General features: G+C 43.6%; 1 protein-coding gene across 1 annotated transcript in view; it reads left to right on the top strand.

The window, feature by feature from the left end:
- Nucleotides 1–10,560: 10,560 nt before the first annotated feature.
- The window catches only part of FREM2 (FRAS1 related extracellular matrix 2), a 159,660-nt gene continuing 145,919 nt past the window's right edge, over nucleotides 10,561–24,301 (top strand). Inside the window, exons 1-2 of the mRNA XM_035003501.1 lie at nucleotides 10,561–16,432; nucleotides 21,704–21,793. Coding sequence (XP_034859392.1) covers nucleotides 11,248–16,432; nucleotides 21,704–21,793 — 5,275 coding nt within the window. The 5' untranslated portion in view covers nucleotides 10,561–11,247. The remainder of the gene's footprint in view (nucleotides 16,433–21,703; nucleotides 21,794–24,301) is intronic.

The following is a 24,301-nucleotide window of genomic DNA, read 5'->3' as shown; positions in this document are numbered from 1 at the left end:
GAAAAATTTGTTTCAAGTTAAGTTCGTTTTTAAAATGTATTGGATTTAGTATTAAGTTAAAATACATTCACTTGTTTCAAGTGAGATGAACACATTTTGTTGTATGTAACTGATATTTTCATTGAGAAATGATCTCCTTCCTATATCCTTTCAAATCTCTGCTGCTTAGCCTTGCACATAGTATCAGAAGTTATTTTCTCAAATTACTTGTGATGAACACATTCTTACTTCCAAATGTTCTAATCTTTCTTTTTTCTCCTTATTCCTGTAGCCACCCTAATCATCTGGCCCTAGCAACCCAAAATATTATGAATAATAATAACAGCACTTGTTAAATAAACATATTCATCTAAATTGATTTCCTGGTGTTGTTTTGTTTGCTCGGAACATGGAGTTAATGAGCTCAAAGTGATACGAATGTACAGAGTCATAGCCTAAGACTCAATAGCATTAGCTCATATATAAAAAGGCAGCATTTCCCTACCATATTGTGTGAAGTGACTTCTCAGTGAATCCTAAGTCCTACATTCTGCCTTATACCCATTTTGTAATTTCTTGTGCATACAGATGGATGTCTGTGATAATGTATCTTGACAAAGCTAAATTGAATAAGAGTTCAAAATTTTCAATAACAAATCTAATTATATAATTTTAACTATTGTAAAAATCAAATAGTGCACATTACATTTACACATTTAATGAAGTAAGTTAAGTCACTTAATAATTCAACTCAGTATAGATTCTTCAGGGGAAGACTGAAATTTTTACTCAAAATCTTGGATATTGGTATTATACTTTAAAGCCTATTTTTAAAGGTAACACAAATATATTGATCCTTCCCATAAGGCTACAATGATATATCTTGTTCAGTGAAAAAGTATTTTTTTAAATAATCAAAGAACATTAAGAACAGAAATCAAGCAACATTTTTAAGGTCTCACACACAAGAAGTAAGTGTAAAGTTAAGATAAAAGAGATGTTCTTGTATTGAACTTTAGAAATCACTAAATAACCGAATCAACAGTTTACAAATTATTTCCAATATTACTCTATGTAGAAGTTAGTAAGCCACATAAATGATATTCTCAGATTTTTTTTAAGAGAGAACATGTATGTGTGTGCACCAAGGCAGGGGGTTGTGCGGAGGGAAAGGGAGAGAAAGAATCTCAAGCAGTCTCCATGCCCATGCGGAGCCCATCAAGGGGCTCGATCTCACAACCCTGAGATCATGACCTGAGCTGAAATCAAGGTCTGACGCTTAACTGACTGAGCCACCCAAGCTCTCTGATATTCTCAGATTTTTAAGCTTAATAAATAACATTACTTTGAATATGCTTTGTATTGAAAACCTTTTATTCATATATACATGTATTTATTGGGTAGAGATATATGATCATTAACATTGGTTATGAAACAGTACCTTCCACGTTTCATTTTGTGCCCTCAGTTACAAGTGACTCACTATCCTCAAGTGTAAAGGCCTACAATTGTGGTAGGGTAGCCCACCCGATATTTAATAGCAGCAAGAAAATATATCCCTTTCTGGCAACGATGTTTACAGTCTAGCACATTGATAAAGCATTTTGTATATGCTGTTTTTATTATTATAACAATTGCTATTAAGGTGCAAGCCAATGTCTTAAGAGAAGGGAGAGGAAGAATTACAATTTATAGCATGACCAATATTTATCTTAAGCATTCGGGCCTAAGTGTGTTGAATTGTTATACAAATTCAGTTCAAGAGTGGGACTTCGGTTCACCTTTCAAAAGATTGTGGTGTAGCTTTTAAAACAAATCTGAATAAACTATTTAACTTTTAAATTTCTTTTGTTATAAATTCAACAAATATGGTAACCAAAAAAAAGTGACATCCACAAACCCAAAAAGAGAGCACAGCAATAATTTTCTGTTTTGCATTTTACTTCAGTTCTTGTCCATGTATTACTTTCATATGTGGGGATCATAGTATGTATATTTCATATTATACATTTTCCATGTTGCTAACTCACATAATTATCATTTTTAAAATATGCATACTAATATAATGAATCAATATACTTGATTATCCTTAATCTTTCCATTTTCTTTTAGACACTTGATTTTTCTTTGTGACTTTTTAAAATCAATAATATTACCATAAACATCTTTATTTATATGGAGCTTATTTCAACTTTGGATTAGTTCCTAGGATAAATTCTTGAAATTGCAACGATGACTTCAAAGGAACAAAAATATCATCCACTCACTGGAAACCAGTATACTAACAATAAACTAACTCCTTTCCAACAAACACACACACCCTTCATAACTTAGCCTTCTTGCTCTTTTCTTTTCCTTTTTAAATTTTTGTTGCTGTTCTCTTGTTTGTTTTTTAAGAATTTAAAAGATAAAAATGGAGCTGGGGACCTTTCCAGTTAATTTCCTTCTACTGCGTCACAATATGTTTCGGAAGACAATGTAGCTTATTCTACTTGAAAATATCTCTAAACCGCAAGTAATTGAGGCACAGTGTTGTCAGATAGGATTGTCCAGTACAGAGGAACCCAATCACTGGATCTATACTACCTGCGTTCAAATCCCAGCCCTGTCACTCATCAGTTATGCAATCCCAAGAAAGCTGTTGTGCTTAGGTCTTAGTGCCACCTTTTTTTTTTTTTTAAAGATTTTATTTATTTCTTTGACAGAGAGAGACACAGCGAGAGAGGGAACACAAGCAGGGGGAGTGGGAGAGGGAGAAGCAGGCTTCCCGCTGAGCAGGGAGCCCGATGCGGGGCTCAATCCCAGGACCCTGGGATCATGACCTGAGCTGAAGGCAGTCGCCTAACCAACTGAGCCACCCAGGTGCCCTATTTACCTCTTTCTTTGCTCACTATTTCTTCTTATATTTCATACCTTAAATTTGGGATTATGTCCTTTTTGCTTAAAGCACATTTTTAGGATTGTAATGGTCTGCTGCTAGCCAACTACTTTTATCTGACAAATGTATTTAACCCTCATTTTTTTAATTTTCTTTTTTTTAAAGATTTTATTTATTTGAGAGAGAGAGAAAAAAAAAACAGCACGAGAGGGGAGAGGGTCAGAGGGAGAAGCAGGCTCCCCACCGAGCCAGAGGCCTGACGTGGGACTTGATCCCAGGACTCCAGGATCATGACCAGAGCTGAAGGCAGTCGCTTAACCAACTGAGCCACCCAAGCGTCCACCCTCATTTTTTTTTTTAAGATTTTATTTGAGAGACAGAGAGAGCGAGAGAGTGAGCGTGCATTAGTGGAGGCAGGGAGGGGCAGAGGGAGAGGGAGAATTATGGGATCGAGTCCCACAGATGTTATACTTTAAAAAAAAAATTTTTTTTTTTTTAAAGATTTTATTTATTTATTTGACAGAGAGAGACACAGCAAGAGAGGGGAACACAAGCAGGGGGAGTGGGAGAGGGAGAAGCAGGCTCCCCGCAGAGCAGGGAGCCCGATGCGGGGCTCGATCCCAGGACCCAGGCGCCCCTGGTGCCACCTTTTAAAAGAGACACTGAGATACAGCAAACAAAACGGCAAGGGGTCTGGGGAATGTGTCATAAGGAACAGTTGAGCGAAGCAGCAACATTTAGTCCTGAGAAAAGATAACATGGTGGGGATAGGATGGTTGCCCTTAAATACCTGAAGAGCTGTCATGTGGAAGAAGGAATAGATAGAATCCATTTCATGCCAGAGACGAGAACAGAGGGAAATCACAAGAAGGCAGTTTTCAACTTTAGAGAAGGATGGGCTTTCTAATAATTACAGCTGGTCAGTGATAAACCGGACTTCCACCCCGAATGGCAGGCTTTCTGTCTTTGGGGGATTTCTGGCTGCAGCCAAATGACCCTCTAATCTAGACGGTGAAAGTTAAATGCTAGACAGGGAGGTAGGGGATGGGGAACTGGAATTTGGGGGCCCTGCCAAAACCTAACAGGACTGGCCCTCCAGGGAGCGATTCGGGAACACTCCTTGAGATCCTGGGCATGGCATTGGTGGGAACAAGGCCGGCATCTTTCCAGTTGAAGCTAGAAAATTGCTGAAAATGGGGTCTTGGGAGATTGATTCATAAGAAAAAAATAAAGGAGAATATTGGTGGAAATTTTTAAGTGACCTATCAAGGGAATCATTCTCAAGAACTGATACATCTTAAATAATAATTCCTGAAAACAAACCTGTGCTCATTTCTCTATGTTATGACTTTGTATTTCTGATTAAAGCTACTCAAGAAGGAGCTTTTTCCCCTCTAGAAGTATATGCACTATTCACCTCAGATTAAAATTAGATAGATCTCTTTTTTTAATTTAAATTTACCCCTTACATTTCTCTGTCTTACAGAATTTAATTCATGTGAGACAGCACTCTGTTTCAGAGGGCCTTTTGTTAAGTCCCCCGTGGTATAAGCCAAGGACACAGTGAGCATTTCCATGGAGGCCTATTAATAAGAGTCAAAAAATAAGATTGCTATGAGAAACATACAGAAGTCATGCCATAATTTTTTTTTTTTAGTTTAAATCCCAATAAGAGAAGAGCTTTTTCCCTTATTTGTTCTTTGTTTTAGTTCCTGTTGGTTCAGCTGAGTTGTGGTCTCTTGTTTCAACTGTGTGTGTTTAAATTCCACTTCATTCTGAGTTTTGTTTGAAAACTTACAAGTGGGAAATCCACGGATATTAATGCCCCAGGATCACTGGCTTAAAAGATCTCAACAAGCGACAAGCCAAATCTTTGGGAAAACTATTTTCAAGGCTGCCAAGTCAGGGCTTTGTGCTGACCTTCAGGCCACAGGGAGCTCTCCAGCTGGCTCAGCGCAGTCCTCTGCGGCCACAGCGAGCTGGCCTCCCCCCTTTCCTCCTCCATTTATGACTTGCCTCAACAAGAAAGATTTTCACAAGGTTCCCAAGTGTGGACATCCAGGAATCCCCATTACCACAGGCTGTCGGAAGATAAGGCTGTCCTGAACCACTTCCCCCACTCTGTAGTTCTCAAAAACCCTTTCTCTGAGGAAGAAAAAAGTAGGAAGTTTTGCCAAATGTTTTTAAAAGTGAAAAATGGCCTATTTCAGAGTGTAAAAGGAAAAGCAGCCTACAGTAGACTACTTGGATTCTAGTTCATTTAATTTATTTCATCTACTTTATTTAATTCTGGCTTTTTAAAAAGATTTTATGTATTTATTTGACAGAGACACAGCAAGAGAGGGATCACAAGCAGGGGGAGAGGGAGAGGGAGAGGGAGAAGCAGGCTTCCGGCCAAGCAGGGAGCCCGATGCGAGGCTCGATGCGGGGCTCGATCCCAGGACCCTGGGACCATGACCTGAGCCAAAGGCAGACGCCTAAGGACTGAGCCACCAGGCGCCCCTTAATTCTGGTTTTTAAAAAAGATTCTATTTATTCATTTGAGAAACAGAGAGCAGGGGCCAGGGGAGGGGCAAAAGCAGGCTTCCTGCTGAGCAGGGAGCCGGGTGCGGGACTCGATCCCAGGACCCTGGGATCATGACCCGAGCCGAAGGCAGATTCTTAACCATCTGAGCCATCCAGGCGCCCCTAATTCTGGTTTTGTCAATAACTATGAATCTGAAAAGAAATCACGGATCCCTGCTATGTCTCTGTTTTCTCAAACATAAAATGGTAAGATTGCTACTTAACCCGTTATGATGAGCAGACTGTATTTGGCTCCCTCGAAAGTGCACTTCTTTCTTCTAGATGAGACATTCGCACAGTACGAATCTTAGTGGGAAGGGGAGCCACTCAAACCCAGGAGGCCAAAAAGGCCAGACACACACTCCTCCCATGCCTCGGCAGCTGGGTGTGGGCCCGTGACTTAAGCTTGGATAAGCCAATCCTGCCCGGACCTTTGATTTTGCAGTGACAGAGAGAGAAAAATCCCTGGGCATGGGCTGCAGTGACATCTGAGCCCACGAGCAGTGGAGGTAGCAGCTTTAGTGTTGACTCACATCTAGTGTTGGCCAGAGTGGGAGTGTCACCTGCAGCCTTCAGTATCCTGCAGTGACTCAGTGCTGTCCCCACACACCATCACCAAGTGGAAGGTTTGGTTTTTGGTTCATGTTCACTTTTCTGAGCCTTACGTTGCTGCCTTTCCAGGAATGATGTGAGCGATTCACTATTTTTTCAGTTCCTTTTTGCTTAATTCAGCCAGTCCGTGTCTGTCGCTTGCTACTAAGAAAACTGAGTAACATACCTGGTTACCTTGCGAAGCTGTCGTGAGTTATCTGGCTGAGTTATTTCAAGTGAAATTGCTTGGGAAATGATAAATTGAGATCTAATATCATGTAGTGAATATTTATTAAGATCTTTATGAAGGTAAAGGATGAGTACATGCAGCCTGTGAGCTCAAGATGCTTTCAAAACAGTGAAGGGCACAACAAGAACTCAGACGACTATAACACAACGAACAGTCAGAGGGATCTCATAAGAGATATAAGTAAAGGCATATGGCGCAAAGGGGAGGAGGTGGTATGAGAAAGTCAAAAGGCGCACAGCTCATACTAAGTTGGGTAGACGAACAAAATTTCCACGGGGGAGTAAGTGTTTGCCATCATCCTTAAAGGCTAAATTGGAGCTTAAGGTAGGGTATGGATACTGACCTTGCAGTCAGTCAGTTATCTCTCTGCCTTTCCAGATCCACTCCTGGGTCTTAACCTCCATGGTTCTGTTTCCTCGCCCATGAAATGAGGAAGTTCCAGCAAGTGGTCTGCAAGCTTAGTAGGGCTCTTAAATTTCCGATTGATTCCCACAGGCCGTTCGGGAGAATACTGTAGATAGAAGGAGCACGGTAAACTAAAAAGTAACATGAGGAAGCCAAATGGCAGGTCATCCATAAATTTGGTCTCATGGCGGGGCGCCTGGGTGGCTCAGTCGTTAAGCGTCTGCCTTCGGCTCAGGTCATGATCCCGGGGTCCTGGGATCGAGCCCCGCATCGGGCTCCCTGCTCAGCGGGAAGCCTGCTTCTCCCTCTCCCACTCCCTCTGCTTGTGTTCCCTCTCTCGCTGTGTCTCTCTGTGAAATAAATAAAATCTTTAAAAAAAAAAAATTTGGTCTCATGGCACCAACACCAAAACCAAAGGGGACCCGAAAGAGAATTTGTCCGAGAAGACTGAGCCCCTTGGTTTACAGTTATGGAGACTGTAGTCGCAAAAGAGAGAGAATCGCTTTTTTTTTTTTTTTTTTGGCTATAGGGCATTTATTGCAAACAGAACATCTGAGGTACGAGAAGCTGACCCGGAACCCACGCCTGCCCTGCGCTGGCTAGGACGGGGCAGTCTCGCCTCATCCCACGCCAGGCCCCTGGCACTATGGACCCAAAGCAGCCCGCCAAAGGCAGGGCCCCACACTCTGAGGTAGCTGCATCTTAAGCCCCCACAGTACAACTCCCCAGGCTTTCCCAGCTCCCATGCAGATCCAGGCATGGAGGGGAGGAGGGGGTCAGTGGACGTCAGAGCCAAGGCGGGGACCCAGGTCTTGGTCCATCAGTCCAGGGCTGTTTCCCCCTTCAGCGTTGCTCTGCAATCAGTCAAGTTTGGTGTTTACAGGCAAGCCATGATTTTGCAGCCATCAAAGACTACAATTCTAGTGAGAGCTCTTTTGTTTTTTTTTAAGGATTTTCTTTTTTTTAAATTTTATTTATTTATTTGAGAGAGAAAGAATGAGAGACAGAGAGCATGAGAGGCAAGAGGATCAGAGGGAGAAGCAGACTCCCCAACGAGCAGGGAGCCCGATGCCGGACTCGATCCTGGGACTCCGGGATCATGACCTGAGCCAGAGGCAGGCGCCCAACCGACTGAGCCACCCAGGCGCCCCATCTATTGAGAGCCCTTAAAGGTGCCTGGCATAAAGCTTCAATCATTCGTCTGGGAGCACTCTACAGGGGTCCTTGAAGCTACCTTTTCTAAGGGGGTCTTACAGGCCAGGAGAGAGATATAAGAAAAGTGAAACAAACTCTGGAATGGCAACGTTACATTCAAAATTTAGCCAGGTGTAAATTTAACCAGAGTCGGTTTACACCTGAATATCTCGCTTGTATCTTCAATTCATCACAGAACCTTCTTTATTTTAGGAAATAGGTTCTCTGGTGCTTAACCCTAGGTCAGAGGTCATTTGAGTTTTAACAATGAATAATTGCAGCTTTAAGTTGATTTGAGGGGACATTTTAGCATGTTTTTCATAGGCTAAGCAACTTTAAGAATTTAAAAAAAGTATTTTGCCCAGAGGAAGCACACTGTTACAAGGATAATAAAAGGAGCACTGAGTAATTAAGCTCAGATTTTAAAAAATTACGTTTGCCAGTTTATTTAATCCCTTATGATATTAAGACTACTGGTCATAAAATAATATTTCCTTGCCACTTAGGTATAGAAATCTTTTAACACCGAGGTATTTATCCTAAAGAGAGATTATCATCATAAATAATGCTTGCAGATGAGAATTTAATATTTCACCATTTTATCAATAACTATGTTTGCAAAATATATTTAAGCAAATCACAGTATGTGTTACTTCCTATGTGATTAAAAAAACAACAACAAATAATGAAGGCACTTACCCCTCCTCCAAAAAAAAAAAAAAAGAAAAAAGAGTAAGAATCATTCCATCACTTCAAGACAGGCTAAATTAAAAAGTCAAAAAAAGACTATAGTTTATTGATTTCCTTAGGCTACTTAAAAATAACTGTGGACCTCTATTCTTCTTACCATGAAACAAAATACTGAACTCTGCCCTTTGGGCATACTACCATACTTCAAATGCTGATCTTATCATCGCTTGCAAGTCAAACAGAGTTGGACTTTAAAAGGAAGAAAGGAAAAGCCTGGAGCCACTGGGAAGCATCAAGGGGTCAGGCTGTTGGTCTGGTTCTGGTCAGAGTGGACCTAGGGTCACAAGGCCTGAATAAGAATCACTCAGCTCCCAGTTGACAGTTTTCAAAGTATGTGACCAGAATTTGAAATATAATATATAAAGACCCATATTCTGAAACTGATGTTCTATTTCATTTGGCATCTTTCCATTTGTTCTATTTGTGAATGGGAAAGAGTAAAATTTCCCCTTGTCACTACAATTTGAATTCTGTTTGCAATAATGAATCATTATAAGAAGCTATAAAATAATAACACCAAAGTGAATTGGAAATCGGTGGACTTGGATGGGGGTTTTCTCATATGTTTAAAATTTCAGCCACATCCCTTCTGGGTTCCTGGATGCTCATTTTATACTAAGTTGTGAAATGTATTCATCAATCATAAGTGGGAGTTAAAAGCTCCCCCAAAGTGCAAAGCATTAAGAATTAGTTCAATTAATATTCAATTAACTACATGTCATTTGTTTGCTGGTATGAGTGGCTCCTTTAAATTAATCTCTCTCTCTCTGGCTTTTTTTTTTTTTTTTTTTTTTTGAAAGATTTCAGAATTTTCCATCTCTAACTCCCAGGGACAAACATGGCTCAGTGGTCTTCCTGGAGCAGAATCTGACACTTCCCAGCAATACTCCATATAGAGGCTGGGTTGTGACCCGGAAAGTAGCTGTGAGTGTGCCGGCAGGGATCAAAATTCTGGACTGGAGAAGCTCAGGGGAACGTCCTGGAAGGGTTGATAAAGATAAGTACTTCTTACCGAAATGTACCTCCATCTGCGTTTTAGATCTTCAATTTTCACTGAAATTGAAAATGTCACAGCAGTGTCTTACACTCCTTTCTTTCCCAAATCTAAACTATTTTTAAACAGGAAAAGGGCAGGATGACCATGATTCCAATTCTATATTCCCACTAATAATCTGATTTGTGTTACTGAACAGAAAACAACATTCTCCAAAAGAAAACATTTTGATCAGGATAAGTAAACGAGACTGCTCAAGAAACGAATCTGGAAATGGCTGGGTTTTAACTTGTGAAGGCTCTTCTTTTTTCTTCGAAGAGGTGCGTGCTGTTAAGAAACCTTGCAGAAGGGGAATCCGCACACTTTCAAACCGCACAAACACAAGGGGGCAGGAAGAGCTCAAACTCTGACTTAAAAACCGGCTCACCGAAATGGGAGCTAACCTATTTTCGTTGGCCCTCCGGATATTTATCAATTCTCTTGGCATGCAAAGCAATGTGATGTGGACAAGTAGGTTTAGTTTGTACTTGGTCTAATTACTGCAAAGAGAACAGGAACGTTTCTAACGACAGCTACCCGAACAGCGGCTGCTTTGGGAGAGCCTGGGGCTACATTCCCTAGATCTTATTTTTTGGTGCTAGTCTCGCTATTCCGATCGGACTGACTGCATTTCTCACGCATTCCAAACGTCCCTCCCGACCCACCTCTTTTACTCTTACTCTGAACTTTGGTTGCAAAGGAGGGGCTTGTTTAAAACTCACCACCAAGGACTGTGCCCTCTTGTAATTTACGAGGAGAGCGCAGCGGCCCCGGGTGGGGGGGGGGTGTGTGTGTGTGTGAGCAACCTGCTCTAGCATTGGCTTTTAATTCTAGCTGTCCTTTTGCAAATAAGCCCCAGCCTTTCTTCCCAAACTGCTCTGGGTTTCGAGTCAAACGCAAGCGACATTGCGAACAACTTTCCTCTCCGGTTTGCAAATTTCAGTGAGCAATAACCACACGCTCCCCCGCGCGAGACCGCATCGAATTGAAGGGGACGGGAGCTAAAATGGGTAATCCTGGATCCCAGGCAGCTGAAGAACTGATGCAAGCCCAGCCGCATGTCCCGACTCCTCTGCTGGAACCCCAGCCCTGGCATCCCGGAGCGAAACGTGAGCAAAGGTGGGCACCCCGAGATCGCCAGTACCCCCTCGCTTCCAGGACAACTTGTAGAGCCTTGTATCTCCTCCCCTCGGCTCGGTTTCCCCGCCTCCGCCCCTAGGAGCTGATTGGCAGATATCACTACCCAACCCTGGACTCGGGGCCTCCTCCCGGGACCAACGATTGGCCTCCTGGGAGGACTGGAGTAAAGGGGTGCTAGGGAAGGAGTTTCCCTCAAAGCTCTAGGTCCGGGACCTGGGAAGCAGGAGTGGAGGGACTTGGTTCTCCCAGCCAGTGTGCGGCCGGCGGCGGAGCGGGACGGCCAGGGGCTCAGCCTCCGCAGCAGCGCCAGCCCGGCCCGGCCCGCGCAACTTTCCATCCTGGCCCAGCCGCGGCTACAGAGTACGGGGTTCCTGGCACTTTCCGGAGGGGTCTCTTGCTCCCTGCCGGGGGACTGACTGCGCTCTCTAAGGCTGACCTGTCCGAACTCTTAACACCCGGATCATGCACGCGGCCAGGACCCCCCGGATCGCCTCCCGCGCCGGCGGGGTGGCCCACCCCCCCAGTTTTCAGCCGATACCTGCGCTGCCGCCCCGCCTCGTGCTGCTGTTGCTGCTTCTCCTGTCACTGGTAAGGTGCGTCCCGGCACAGCCCGCTGCCCCTGGCCGGGCGTTGCTGTCCCCGGATCTCGCGGGGGCTGCAGGGGTCCCCGCCGAGGAGGCCATAGTGCTGGCGAACCGTGGGCTGCGGGTGCCCTTCGGCCGCGAGGTCTGGCTGGATCCTCTGCACGACCTGGTGCTGCAGGTGCAGCCGGGGGACCGCTGCGCGGTGAGCGTGCTAGACAACGACGCGCTGGCCCAGAGGCCTGGCCGCCTGAGTCCCAAGCGCTTCCCGTGCGACTTCGGCCCGGGAGAGGTGCGTTACTCGCACCTGGGCGCGCGCAGCCCGTCGCGGGATCGCATTCGGCTGCAGCTGCGCTACGACGCTCCGGGAGGGGCAGCAGTGCTACCCTTGGTGTTGGAGGTGGAGGTGCTTTTCACCCAGCTGGAGGTTGTGACTCGGAACTTGCCCCTCGTCGTGGAGGAGCTGCTGGGGACCAGCAATGCCCTGGACGCGCGGAGCCTGGAGTTCGCCTACCAGCCCGAGACCGAGGAGTGTCGCGTGGGCATCCTGTCCGGCTTGAGCGCGCTGCCTCGCTACGGGGAACTCCTCCACTACCCGCAGGTTCCAGGTGGAGCCAGCGAGGGGGGCGCCCAGGAGCCAATCCTGATGGACTGCAAAGCTTTCCAGGAGCTAGGCGTGCGCTACCGCCACACGGCCCCCAGTCGGTCCCCAAACAGGGACTGGGTGCCCATGGTGGTGGAGCTGCGCGCTCGAGGTTCGCCTGTGGGCAGGCCTGCTTTAAAACGTGAGCACTTCCAGGTGCTGGTGAGAATCCGAGGAGGGGCTGAGAACACCGCACCCAAGCCCAGTTTTGTGGCCATGATGATGATGGAGGTGGACCAGTTTGTACTCACGGCCCTGACCCTAGACATGCTGGCCGCCGAGGATGCTGAGTCGCCTTCTGACCTGTTGATCTTCAACCTCACCTCTCCTTTCCAGCCTGGCCAGGGCTACCTAGTAAGTACTGATGATCGTAGCCTGCCCCTCTCCTCCTTCACGCAGAGGGACCTGCGACTCTTGAAGATTGCCTACCAGCCCCCGTCTGAGGATTCTGACCAGGAGCGTCTCTTTGAACTGGAGTTGGAGGTAGTGGACCCGGAAGGAGCTGCCTCAGACCCTTTTGCTTTTATGGTAGTGGTGAAACCCATGAACACACTGGCTCCCGTGGTCACCCGGAACACTGGTCTCATTCTTTACGAGGGCCAGTCTCGGCCCCTTACAGGGCCTGCGGGCATCGGACCACAAAACTTGGTCATCAGCGACGAGGATGACCTGGAGGCAGTGCAGCTGGAGGTGGTGGCTGGGCTCCGGCATGGTCACCTTGTTCTTCTGGGGGCCACCGATGGCAATGCTGCCCCTAGGACCTTTACAGTGGCTGAGCTAGCGGCTGGCCAGGTGGTCTACCATCACGATGACAAAGATGGCTCACTGAGTGACAACCTCGTCCTTCGAATGGTGGATGGAGGACGCAGGCACCAGGTGCAGTTCCTGTTCCCCATCACCTTAGTGCCTGTGGATGACCAACCACCAGTCCTCAATGCTAACACGGGGCTGACACTGGCAGAAGGTGAAACGGCACCCATCCTGCCGCTTGCTCTAAGTGCAACTGACATTGACTCAGATGACTCTCTGCTGCTTTTTGTGCTGGAGCCGCCCTCCTTAACCGTAGGGCATCTGCTTCTCCGCCAAACTCATCCTCCCCGTGAGGAGGAGGAGGAGGAACTGAGCAGGGGCCCTTGGAGGAGACAGGGAGCATTCTATGAGCAAACGGTGACAGAGTGGTGGCAGCGGGACATAACCAAGGGGAGGCTGTTCTACAGGCACTCGGGGCCCCATAGTCCCGGGCCAGTGATGGACCAGTTCACATTTCGAGTCCAGGATAACCATGACCCCCCTAATCAGTCGGGACCACACAGGTTTGTGATACGCATTCATCCTGTGGATCGCCTCCCTCCAGAGCTGGGCAGCGGCTGTCCCCTTCGGATGGTGGTGCAGGAATCCCAGCTCACCCCGCTGAGGAGGAAGTGGCTTCGCTACACTGACCTGGACACAGATGACCGAGAACTGCGTTACACAGTGACCCAGCCCCCCATGGACACAGATGAAAACCACTCACCAACCCCACTGGGCACCTTGGTCCTGACTGAAAACCCCTCAGTCGTGGTGGCCCATTTTACCCAAGCCCAGATCAACCACCATAAAATTGCTTACAGACCCCCGGAGCAAGAACTGGGAGTGGCTGCCCGAGTGGCCCAGTTCCAGTTCCAGGTGGAGGACCAAGCTGGGAATGTGGCTCTGGGCACCTTCACCCTTTACTTGCAGCCAGTGGACAACCAGCCACCCGAGATCCTCAACACTGGTTTCACCATTCAGGAGAAGGGCCACCACATCCTGAGTGAGACTGAGTTGCATGTGGTTGATGTAGACACTGACATGGCCCACATCTCTTTCACTCTCACACAGGCGCCCAAACATGGCCACATGAGGGTGTCTGGACGGATACTGCATGTAGGGGAGGTCTTCCACTTGGAAGACATAAAACAGGGTCGGATTTCCTATGCCCATAACGGGGATGAGTCTCTCACTGATAGCTGCTCCTTGGAGGTCAGCGACAGACACCACGTGGTGCCCATCACTCTTAGAGTAAATGTCCGGCCAGTGGATGATGAGGTCCCCATGCTGAGCCTTCCTGCTGGCACTCTGGGGTCATATCTAGATGTTCTAGAAAATGGAGCTACTGAAATCACTGCCAGTGTAATCAAGGGGACTGATGAGGACACTGATGATTTGATGTTGACTTTCGTCTTGGAAGATCCACCCTTATATGGAGAAATCCTGGTCAACGGAGTTCCAGCAGAGCAGTTTACCCAAAGGGACATCTTAGAGGGCTCTGTCGTCTATGCCCACACTAGTGGTGAGATAGGCTTGTTGCCCAGAGGGGACTCCTTTAACCTGAGTCTGTCAGATATGTCTCAAGAATGGGTAATAGGTGGCAATACTATCCAAGGAGTTACCGTGTGGGTGACCATCCTCCCTGTTGATAACCAGGCTCCAGAAATTTCTGTGGGTGAACGGTTTATAGTCGTGGAAGGTGATAAAAGTGTTATAACCTCAACACATATAAATGCTGAAGATATTGATTCATTAACTGATGACATCTTGTGCACCATAGTTATTCAGCCTACCTCCGGTTATGTTGAAAACATTTCGCCAGCTCCAGGCTCTGAGAAATCAAGAGCAGGAATCGCTGTAAGTGCCTTTACCCTGAAAGACCTCAGGCAGAGTCATATTAACTATGTCCAGAGTGTCCATAAAGGGGTCGAGCCTGTGGAAGACAGATTTATATTTCGTTGCTCTGATGGCATTAACTTTTCAGAGAGACATTTTTTCCCCATTGTCATCATTCCCACCAATGATGAACAGCCGGAAATATTTATGAGAGAATTTATGGTGATGGAAGGCATGAGTCTGGTGATCGATACGCCCATCCTCAATGCTGCTGATGCTGACATTCCCCCAGATGATCTAACTTTCACTATTACCCAATTTCCTACTCACGGTCACATCATGAACCAGCTGATAAATGGCACAGTTTTGGTTGAAAGCTTCACCTTGGACCAGATCATAGAGAGTTCAAGCATTATTTATGAGCATGATGACTCTGAGACTCAGGAAGACAGTTTTGTGATAAGACTAACGGATGGTAAGCACTCAGTGGAAAGGATGGTCCTCATTATAGTTATCCCAGTTGATGATGAGACCCCCAGAATGACCATCAATAATGGACTAGAAATAGAAATTGGGGAAACCAAAATTATCAACAACAAAATATTAATGGCAACTGATTTGGACTCTGAAGACAAATCTTTGGTTTATATTATTCGTTATGGGCCAGGACATGGCTTATTGCAGAGACAAAAACCTACAGGTGCCTTTGAAAATATCACACTGGGCATGAATTTCACCCAGGATGAAGTGGACAGAAACTTAATCCAGTATGTCCATTTTGGACAAGAGGGCATTCGGGACCTAATTAAATTTGATGTGACTGATGGAATAAATGCCCTCATAGATCGCTACTTTTATGTTTCCATTGGGAGCATTGACATTGTCTTCCCAGATGTGATAAGCAAGGGAGTATCCTTGAAAGAAGGTGGCAAAGTCACCCTCACAACAGACTTACTAAGCACCAGTGACTTGAACAGTCCTGATGAAAACTTAGTTTTTACCATCACCAGGGCTCCCATGAGAGGTCACTTAGAGTGCACAGATCAACTTGGAGCATCCATCACATCTTTCACTCAGCTCCAACTGGCTGGCAACAAAATCTACTACATCCACACAGCTGATGATGAAGTCAAGATGGACAGCTTTGAGTTTCAAGTCACCGATGGACGTAACCCTGTCTTCCGGACATTCCGTATCTCCATTAGTGATGTGGATAACAAAAAGCCAGTGGTCACCATCCATAACCTGGTTGTCAGTGAGGGTGAAAACAAGCTGATCACTCCCTTTGAACTCACTGCCGAAGACAGAGATACTCCTGACAAACTTCTGAAGTTCATTGTCACCCAGGTGCCTGTTCATGGTCAACTCCTATTCAACAATACCAGACCTGCCACGGTTTTTACCAAGCAAGACTTGAATGAAAACTTAATCAGCTACAGACACGATGGCACTGAGTCGAGTGAAGACAGCTTCTCCTTCACGGTGACTGATGGTTCCCATACAGAGTTCTATGTTTTCCCTGATACAATATTTGAAACAAGGAGACCCCAAGTGATGAAAATCCAGGTCTTAGCTGTTGACGATAGTGTCCCCCAAATTGCCGTGAACAAAGGGGCCTCCACACTTCGCACTCTGGCTACTGGTCACTTGGGCTTCATGATCACAAGCAAAATACTGAAAGCGGAGGACAGAGACAGCCTACATTTTTCTCTCAGGTTTATTGTGACAGAGGCCCCTCAACACGGATATCTCCTCAACCTGGACAGAGGCAACTACAGTGTGACTCAGTTTACACAAGGTATGGCACACTTTTCTTTCCTTATACCCAATGGAAAATGCAGGTCTTATTTTCTGAGGGTATGGCTATCCCCGAAAACTTTGTAAGTAGGGGATCAAAATTGAATCTAAGGGAAGAAAAGGAAAGGGAAACAGAGAGATAGGGGGGCAATACAGAGACTCACTTTTCTGGGAGAAGAGCTCGCCTCTTGCTGTATGTCGCACTGCAGCGCCCGGCCATAAGGAGGAGTACGAGTGTCTTTCGATAGCGACAAGGTATGCTGCCAAGGCAGGAGCTAGACTTGGGTGAATTAAGACTGAAGCAGGCTTTTTAGTTCTGCTTTCTTTGCCACCCCTGTCCTCCGAGTGGCCTGTTGGGTACACTGCAGGTTGCTCATGAAACATGTGGGCACCTTAGAGAAAGATGTGCTTTCTACATTCTTTGTATTCTTCTTGCTGTTATTTTCACCTTCCATTGAAATAGAGCCTTCAAATCTGTATTACTTTGATTAATTGTGAGAGCAATGTTCTAATCCTGTTACAGTTCTTAGAAACTTTGTAACTGAAAAAAAATGTGTTTAGACCTACTTTGTTAGGTGTATAATTCTTCTCTAATATTTTATGACTTAGGCAAACACCTCCAGCATCTGCATTCTTGAAGCTAAAGCATTTTTCTAACCTAAATTTTCTTTGTGTGTGGACACAATCTGAGACAGGAAGGGCAGGTGACCTCTGCAGAGTTACTCAATGACTGAAGGGAGAAGCCCATTCAGGATGCTGGCTTAGGAGGCAGGGCTCTGTTCTCTAGAACGTGCGACCTTCACTATAGAGGGCTTCGGGTGGCTTTCATGAAAATCTCACCATGTCAGGATGGAAACTAGATCTCTCCTATGTGGGCTCTGTGAGTGGAGATGAAGTTTACCCTAGGAGCATCCCAGTGGGGGTGTTCTCTTCCCTCAACAGTGTTGGGCTCTAACAAATGCTTTAATAAACGGATGTCGCAAAGTATAGTGTTAAAGTGAACTGCTTCTCTGTTTTAGATGCTGGCAAATAGCCCTGCACTCCAACCTCCTGATTCTTGGCTGAAAGCCTGAATATATTCTAGGGCCTGCAGGGACAGGAAAACCTCAGAGTGCCAAGTGTCATGCCAGACCAGCAGGAAACTTTTGTGTGAAGGCTTTCTGAGGATAGAGATGCCATGCAATCTTAGACTGGTTTATTTTCATGGAAAGTGAAGAGGATGAAAGGAATATATTACAGGATAGAAAATGTGACTTCAAATTGGTCCTCTGACCTGAAAAAGTAATCTGACTTTAAAGATTTTTTTTTTTTAAAGGAATTTGTGGAAGAAGACAGGCAGACTATTTAATTTAAATTCTATGGACCAGGTCCAACAGCTGAAAATGTTGGAATATTACATCTTAAATATTGAACCCTAAATTATGCTATTTCAGAGAGAGGCTGTCTCTCTCTCTCTCTCTCTTTTTCTCTCTCTCACTGATAAGGACTCACCATGATTAGTCTTTATGGTCATTTGTAAATGAAGTCAGTTTATTATAACACGTGTAGATACATTTTTAAGATTATAAGAGAAATGAGCACATTCCAATAAGAACCCAAACACTGCTTGGGAAAACTACTGGTAGTTCATCACAGAGCACTCATTTAAGCAAGTTGAGGCTGCAGTTTGGCTCAGGGTGGTTATTTCTGGAGACGAGATGGGTGAGTAAAAATGGAGAGGCTCCATTACACAGCTACTGTGTTGCTCTCTTCAAAGAGAAATGAAAGCAGTAGCTTGAGTGAGGACGTCGCTAACTTTGTATTTGTTTTTGTTTTTCTGTTATCACGAAGGGATAAGCTGAACTATATTTTGATGGATTTTCAGTGCACTGGGTTAAGTCAAGTTAGCATATGTGGGCAAAGAAGGTTATTCCTAAATCGATTTGCTGGTTGGTCCCTAGGAGAAGAAAATCCATTCATTTCTAAACCTCATTCAATTTTATTATTAGGAAGACTTTAACAAGGTAGAATTAGACAAATTAGAGAAATTATTTCAATGTTGCCTCTTTGCCAGGGTGCCCCTGCTGTCTCCATCACTTGTCTCAAGGACCTGGACTTTTTTCTCTATAATAAGTACACAGTGATATCTTGTGGGAGATACATTACAGATCACTTTTAGAAACTTCCCCGAAAGAGTTTGAACCAAGGTGTGGTTGCCAGGCATGTCAGTGAACTTAGAATTAAAATGAAAATACAAAATCATGGAATGCTTGTATACATGAACTGAAATAAATCTGATGCATGATCAGTAATTAGAAGAAAAAGTTGAAAATAGAGCTACGCTATGACCCAGCAATTGCACTACTGGGTATTTACCCCAAAGATACAAATGCAGGGATCCGAAGGGGTACGTGCACCCCAATGTTTATAGCAGCAATGTCCACAATAGCCAAACTACGGAAAGAGGCAAGATGTGCATTGACAGATGAATGGATAAAGAAGATGTAGTACATATATACAATGGAATATTATGCAGCCATCAAAAAACAAAACAAAACCAAACCGAAATCTTGCCATTTGTAACGATGTGGATGGAACTAGAGGGTATTATGCTGAGCGAAATAAGTCAATCAGAGAAAGACATGTATCATGTGATCTCACTGATATGAGGAATTCTTAATCTCAGGAAAAAAACTGAGGATTGCTGAAGTGGTGGGTGGTGGGAGGGATGGGGTGGCTGGGTGATAGACATTGGGGAAGGTATGTGCTATGGTGAGCGCTATGAATTGTGTAAGACTTGAATCACAGGCCTGTACCTCAGAAACAAATAATACATTATATGTTTAAAAAAAAAAAGAAGAAGATAGTAGGAAGGGAAAAATAAAGAGGGGGAATCGGAGGGGGAGATGAACCATGAGAGACTATGGACTCTGAGAAACAGAGGGTTCTAGAGGGGAGGGGTGGGGGGAATGGGTTAGCCTGGTGATGAGTATTAAAGAGGGCACGTATTGAATGGGGCACTGGGTGTTATACGCAAACAATGAATCATGGAACGCTACATCAAAAACTAATGATGTAATGTAGGGTGATTAACATAACATAATAAAATAAAATTAAAAAAAAAAAAGAAGAAAATCCAGTTGTTAGTTGTTTACTGAAAGGAAATAACATTTTTTTGCTACTAGGTTTTGATCTTCCTAATACTAGTGTGTCTTAAGAAGTGAGTGTTTATATATAATTTATGATGTTTTTGATAGTTTTAGAGTTTTCTATAGAATAACAGCACTATGATCAAAGTCTTTACTTACTTGGGATTTTTTTAGACCTTTTTTAGTCCCTTTTTTGAACCATGAATTACTAACTGAGTTATAAAGAAAATGAAAAGGGTTTTGATTTGTTCCAACTAATCAATATTGCATGCCCTAACATGGACAGAAAATTTGACACCTGCATGTCTTAATTGCATTCATGTTCACTTTTTAAAAAAAGTTATAAAAAAGTCACTTTTGAAGTGGTGATTTATGCAGAGCTTGGGTGTACTAATGAATTTTTCCTTTTCTCATACTAGAGCCTTTAGATTTTCTTACAGAGTTAAAGAGCGAATGGGGAAGTTTGGAAAAAGCTCTTTCCACATGACCAGAGGACTTTGTCCTTAAGCTAAGGATGTGTGCTCAGGGTACAGTTCACTTCATTCCTTCCTGATGAATTTAAAGGTTGTAAGGGGTCAGAGTCGTAGGAGTAGACAGGTAAAGAGCTTGCAGGGGCTTCGCTCCTTACCTCTGTCGAAACATCACACATGCGAAGGTAGCAGTCCGAGCGTGGTCCACCAGACCTCTGGGCTCTTTCGTTTTAAGTTAAGAAACATTTGAGCTGTTACTGGATATTAGACCCTAAGCAAAGGACTCTGGGAAGTTAAGACAAAAAAACAAAACAAAACAAAACCAATCCCAGAAGTTTTCCGCCTTCTAGGAAAGGTAGTCACACAGAAAGACACAAAACTAGGCAGAAATTGGGGAAATTAGAGCAGGGTTAGAAAAAAAATGCTAAGGGGGAATAAAATGTCTTGAATTTGCTTCATCTCCTAGTACCCCTTTTACAAGAAGCTACCCTTAACTATTAAATCAGATTTTCCCCTCCTCAGATGTCGGGTTGTAAGCAAGTCACCTTTCAGAACTGTATGAGCCAAGGGAGCTTGTACGTTTCACATCTGTCAAATGGGGTCACAGAAATTCATGGGGTGTTGATTCCAGTACCTTACATCACTTGAGCTTATTCTTTCATAAAGTCATTTTCTTACATATGATGCTTGTAGACTTCATAGCACAAACTTGGTAGACCTCTTAGAAGATGGAAAAACTATAGAGTGCCCCTGAGACACATGAACATTACATGCCACTGTGGAAGCTACTCTTAGCCGTGATCTTGATTTTAAGTAGCCTTGGAAATAACTACTTACTTCCCGGCCCAGGTCAATAACGGCGTATTCCGCGAGCATCACAGAACAGGATGATACTCGGTTTATTATGTTGTCTGTGCTGCGTCATTTAGGAGAGGAACTAGTAAAATGGGTGAATAAATTTTTGAAGTTATATGTTAGTCAATCACTGAAAACAAACTATGCCGGTATATTTGAGAGCTAGGACAGAAAGCAAAAGAGCATTCCTGAGGCAGGATAACTTTTCACTATGAATAAAGGTTTCAGTTTTTATTAGATGTTTTCTGTTCTAATTGCTTTCTGGGGTCAGATGGCTGTTATTTCAGTCTTTGGGATTTAAAATGCCTTTTATTATTTTTTTCTTTCAAACTCTGGAGAGCTTAAAAACAGCCTGTTATATATTGCAAGAGGTAAGAAAAGTTAGCCAGAGGAGGGCAGGGAAGTTCTTTCCTCCAAGGGCTGCCCTCCAGGGAGGGAAAGAGTATGATTTTGGTAGTGCCAGGAAATCTTTCATGCCTCAGAATATCTCCCTTTCCACCTGTCATGAAGTCTGACATTCCATATTTAGACAGTCACTTCTTTAGTGCATGAACATGCAAATACCACTGGGAGGGACAGCACCTTGCTATTATTATAGCCTCACTCTTGCACTCTGTCTGGGTAAGGGATCAGATTTCTGTGGGACAGCTGAAATCGGGGGCTTAGAGATAGAAGAAATCAGATATAGCACTGCTTCCCTTGGAATTAGGAAACCTAAACATGGTTACAGAGAAGTAAGAGCCATTGAATTTACCATAAGTAATGAGTCACCAATCTCGCCTTAGTAATGAATCATCTTGTTCTTGGGTTATTTTCTAGCTGACATTGACGACATGAAAATATGCTACGTTTTAAAAGATGGGGCCAATGCCACAAGTGATATGTTCCATTTTACAGTTGAAGATGGTGGTAAGTATTCACTCTCCTATTAGTATAAACAAGGAGAGTGACTTTTTTGGTTGTTCTTTGATGACTTCACTACAAAGAATCTGTATCAGGTATCCTTTTCAGCTCACCTGAATTTATACTGAGTGAATTTGTCATTTGCCAATAGATAATCTTACATTCTCAATCTGACACAGTACTACTCTGCAATGAGAATAGATAAATGTTCCGGTTACATTATTTTTGTCTTAGGATTTGTAATGTGCTAAAAAGAAAGACCTATGTAAATAGGATCCCCATGTCCAGTTGTTCAGAGTATGTTCTGCATGATGCTGCCTGCTTGAGGTGGCAAGAGGATGTTGGAATCCAGCCCTGCTCCACTCTCAAGCCATGCACCTACCCACATGTGTCTGCCCAAAGGGGGTGCCTTTTGCTCATTTGTACTTGGGTGCTGTGTGGACTAATGCTGATGAATGATTGCATTCACCAGGAAATCAGTGCTAGGCAAATGTGTGTTTTATCTTACCAATCTCAGTATGTCTAATGATTTTCTTAGTTTGGGGAATTTTGTGACTTAGTCTAGCTAAAATTTTCCTCAGTGGGGGTGCCTGGGTGGCTTAGTTCGTTAAGCGGCTGTCTTTGGCTCAGGTCATGATCTCAGGGTCCTGGGATCAAGCCCCACATCAGGCTCCTTTCTCAGTGAGTAGCCTGCTCTCCCCTGCTTGCTTGTGCTTGCTTTCTCCCTCTCTCTTTCTCTGTCAAATAAATAAATAAAATCTTTAAAAAATAATAATAAAATAAAATCTTCCTCGGTGAAGTCTGAAGAATACTGTGCTCTGAGTCTCCCAAGCAATGTTATTGTCACTGTCTCCCAAAGCCCTGAGTGCTGCTCACTCTCTCTTCAGCCCTCTTCCTAATCCTGTAGGTAGAGAGAAAAACTGGCCACTTCTAGATTCATCATAAAGATGTCTCTGTTCTCTCATGCTCTCAGGAGAAGCAGAAGAATCTCAGGAAGTACATGTGTTGTGTGAACAGGACACAGGAAGTGGGGGGATATGGGGATAAGAGATGAAGGAAGGAGAAAAGAAATGATTCAGATCCAGTCACCTGTTTTCTTATGATGCTTTTTTTAAAAAGTACACTATTATGTCATCTACCTCAAAAGGATGACATGCTTACCCTCCATATTTTGTGAAGCATTAAATAGCACTTGTTTAAAATATCATTGGACATAACGTGATCACAGCTCTGAAAAATGGCATCTGCTGGGTGCGTGCAGGAGAGGCAAAAAAGGATGTTAATTTCGGTTCAGCTGTTTGATTTTCCCTAAAGGCCGGATGTTTAATAAATTTGATGCCTTTATTTTATAGTAACCAAATCATAGTTTAATATTTTATGTATCGATAAAAGGAATCTTTGTATGAAACCAATTTCTAAGAAGGAAGCCAATTGATAAAGAATAATGTGCTTATTGAATCATGATGCTCAAATGGGAAAGTCTACTGTCAGTAAACTTTAGAGTGGAACTCTGAAATAATTCAAATCTGCATAGTAGATCCAAATTTGTAGACTAAAGTATTGGCTTGAGGCACCAGGTTTGTCACTTAGAATGACTGAATATACCCCAGTAGCAAAAGTATGATTTTCTTTAAAATTACCCAAAAAAGTCTGAAATCAAATAGTTACAATTCTAAGATATTTTAGCTTTTACTTTTAAAATATTTTGCTTTTTCAATCTGACACGGTGCCACTCTGTTATTCCGCCCATTTCTTTCCTTAGCTGGAGAGATTGGTAGCATGTGCTTTAAAATTGTGATTTGTACTTCAACTTTAGAAAACATCATGCTGTATCGTGTTTCAAAATATTAAATGAGCAATGGCTAGTTGAAGAAACTGGGTTTATTTTTGGATTTGCTGAAAATATGGCTGAGCGTCTAAGGGTTGTGTTTTATGGAAATAGGAAATACATCATCTTCAGGAGCTTTTTTAGAGCTGGAGTTTCATGTGAAAGGGAAACATTCCAGAGATACTGTTCTTTAACTTTCTTCTAGCCACCGACATGGCATTACTTATGAGGCTCGGGCAGATTCTGGCCAACTATCTATGGAACAGAATCTATCTTAATTCACCTGGTATTAGAAAACTTCCCTCTGGCAGAATAAACCCAAGAAACCTGCAAGATTAAAAAATAAAAATTCATGTATGTATTTCAAAATTGTTTTTTAGGATTTTTGCACTGTCTTGTAAAATACTCTAACATTTGAATGAGAAATGCAATACTATTTGAAGAGTATCTTGAATGAAATTATGTCTCTGGGAATTATGAGGTATCTTGCCACACAGAAATAAAAAAATATTGGCAATATTTGTGGTAAGAGAAAAAATAAAGCTATCCTTCCTTTCTATAAAAATAATGTTAAACTAAGAGTTTTGATTTTTTGATCCAATTATATATATCTTGTTCTTACAGTCAATATTTTTTTTAAAATACATTCTAGAAAAAAACCTTTTTGTATAGACTGTAATATGAAC

The sequence above is a fragment of the Mirounga leonina genome, unplaced genomic scaffold (assembly GCF_011800145.1).
Source record: "Mirounga leonina isolate KUSES-001 unplaced genomic scaffold, KU_Mleo_1.0 Mir_127, whole genome shotgun sequence".
Taxonomy (NCBI): Eukaryota; Metazoa; Chordata; class Mammalia; order Carnivora; family Phocidae; genus Mirounga; species Mirounga leonina.
Note: the sequence above shows the minus strand (reverse complement) of the source record. Positions and strands in the feature narration are given on the sequence as shown.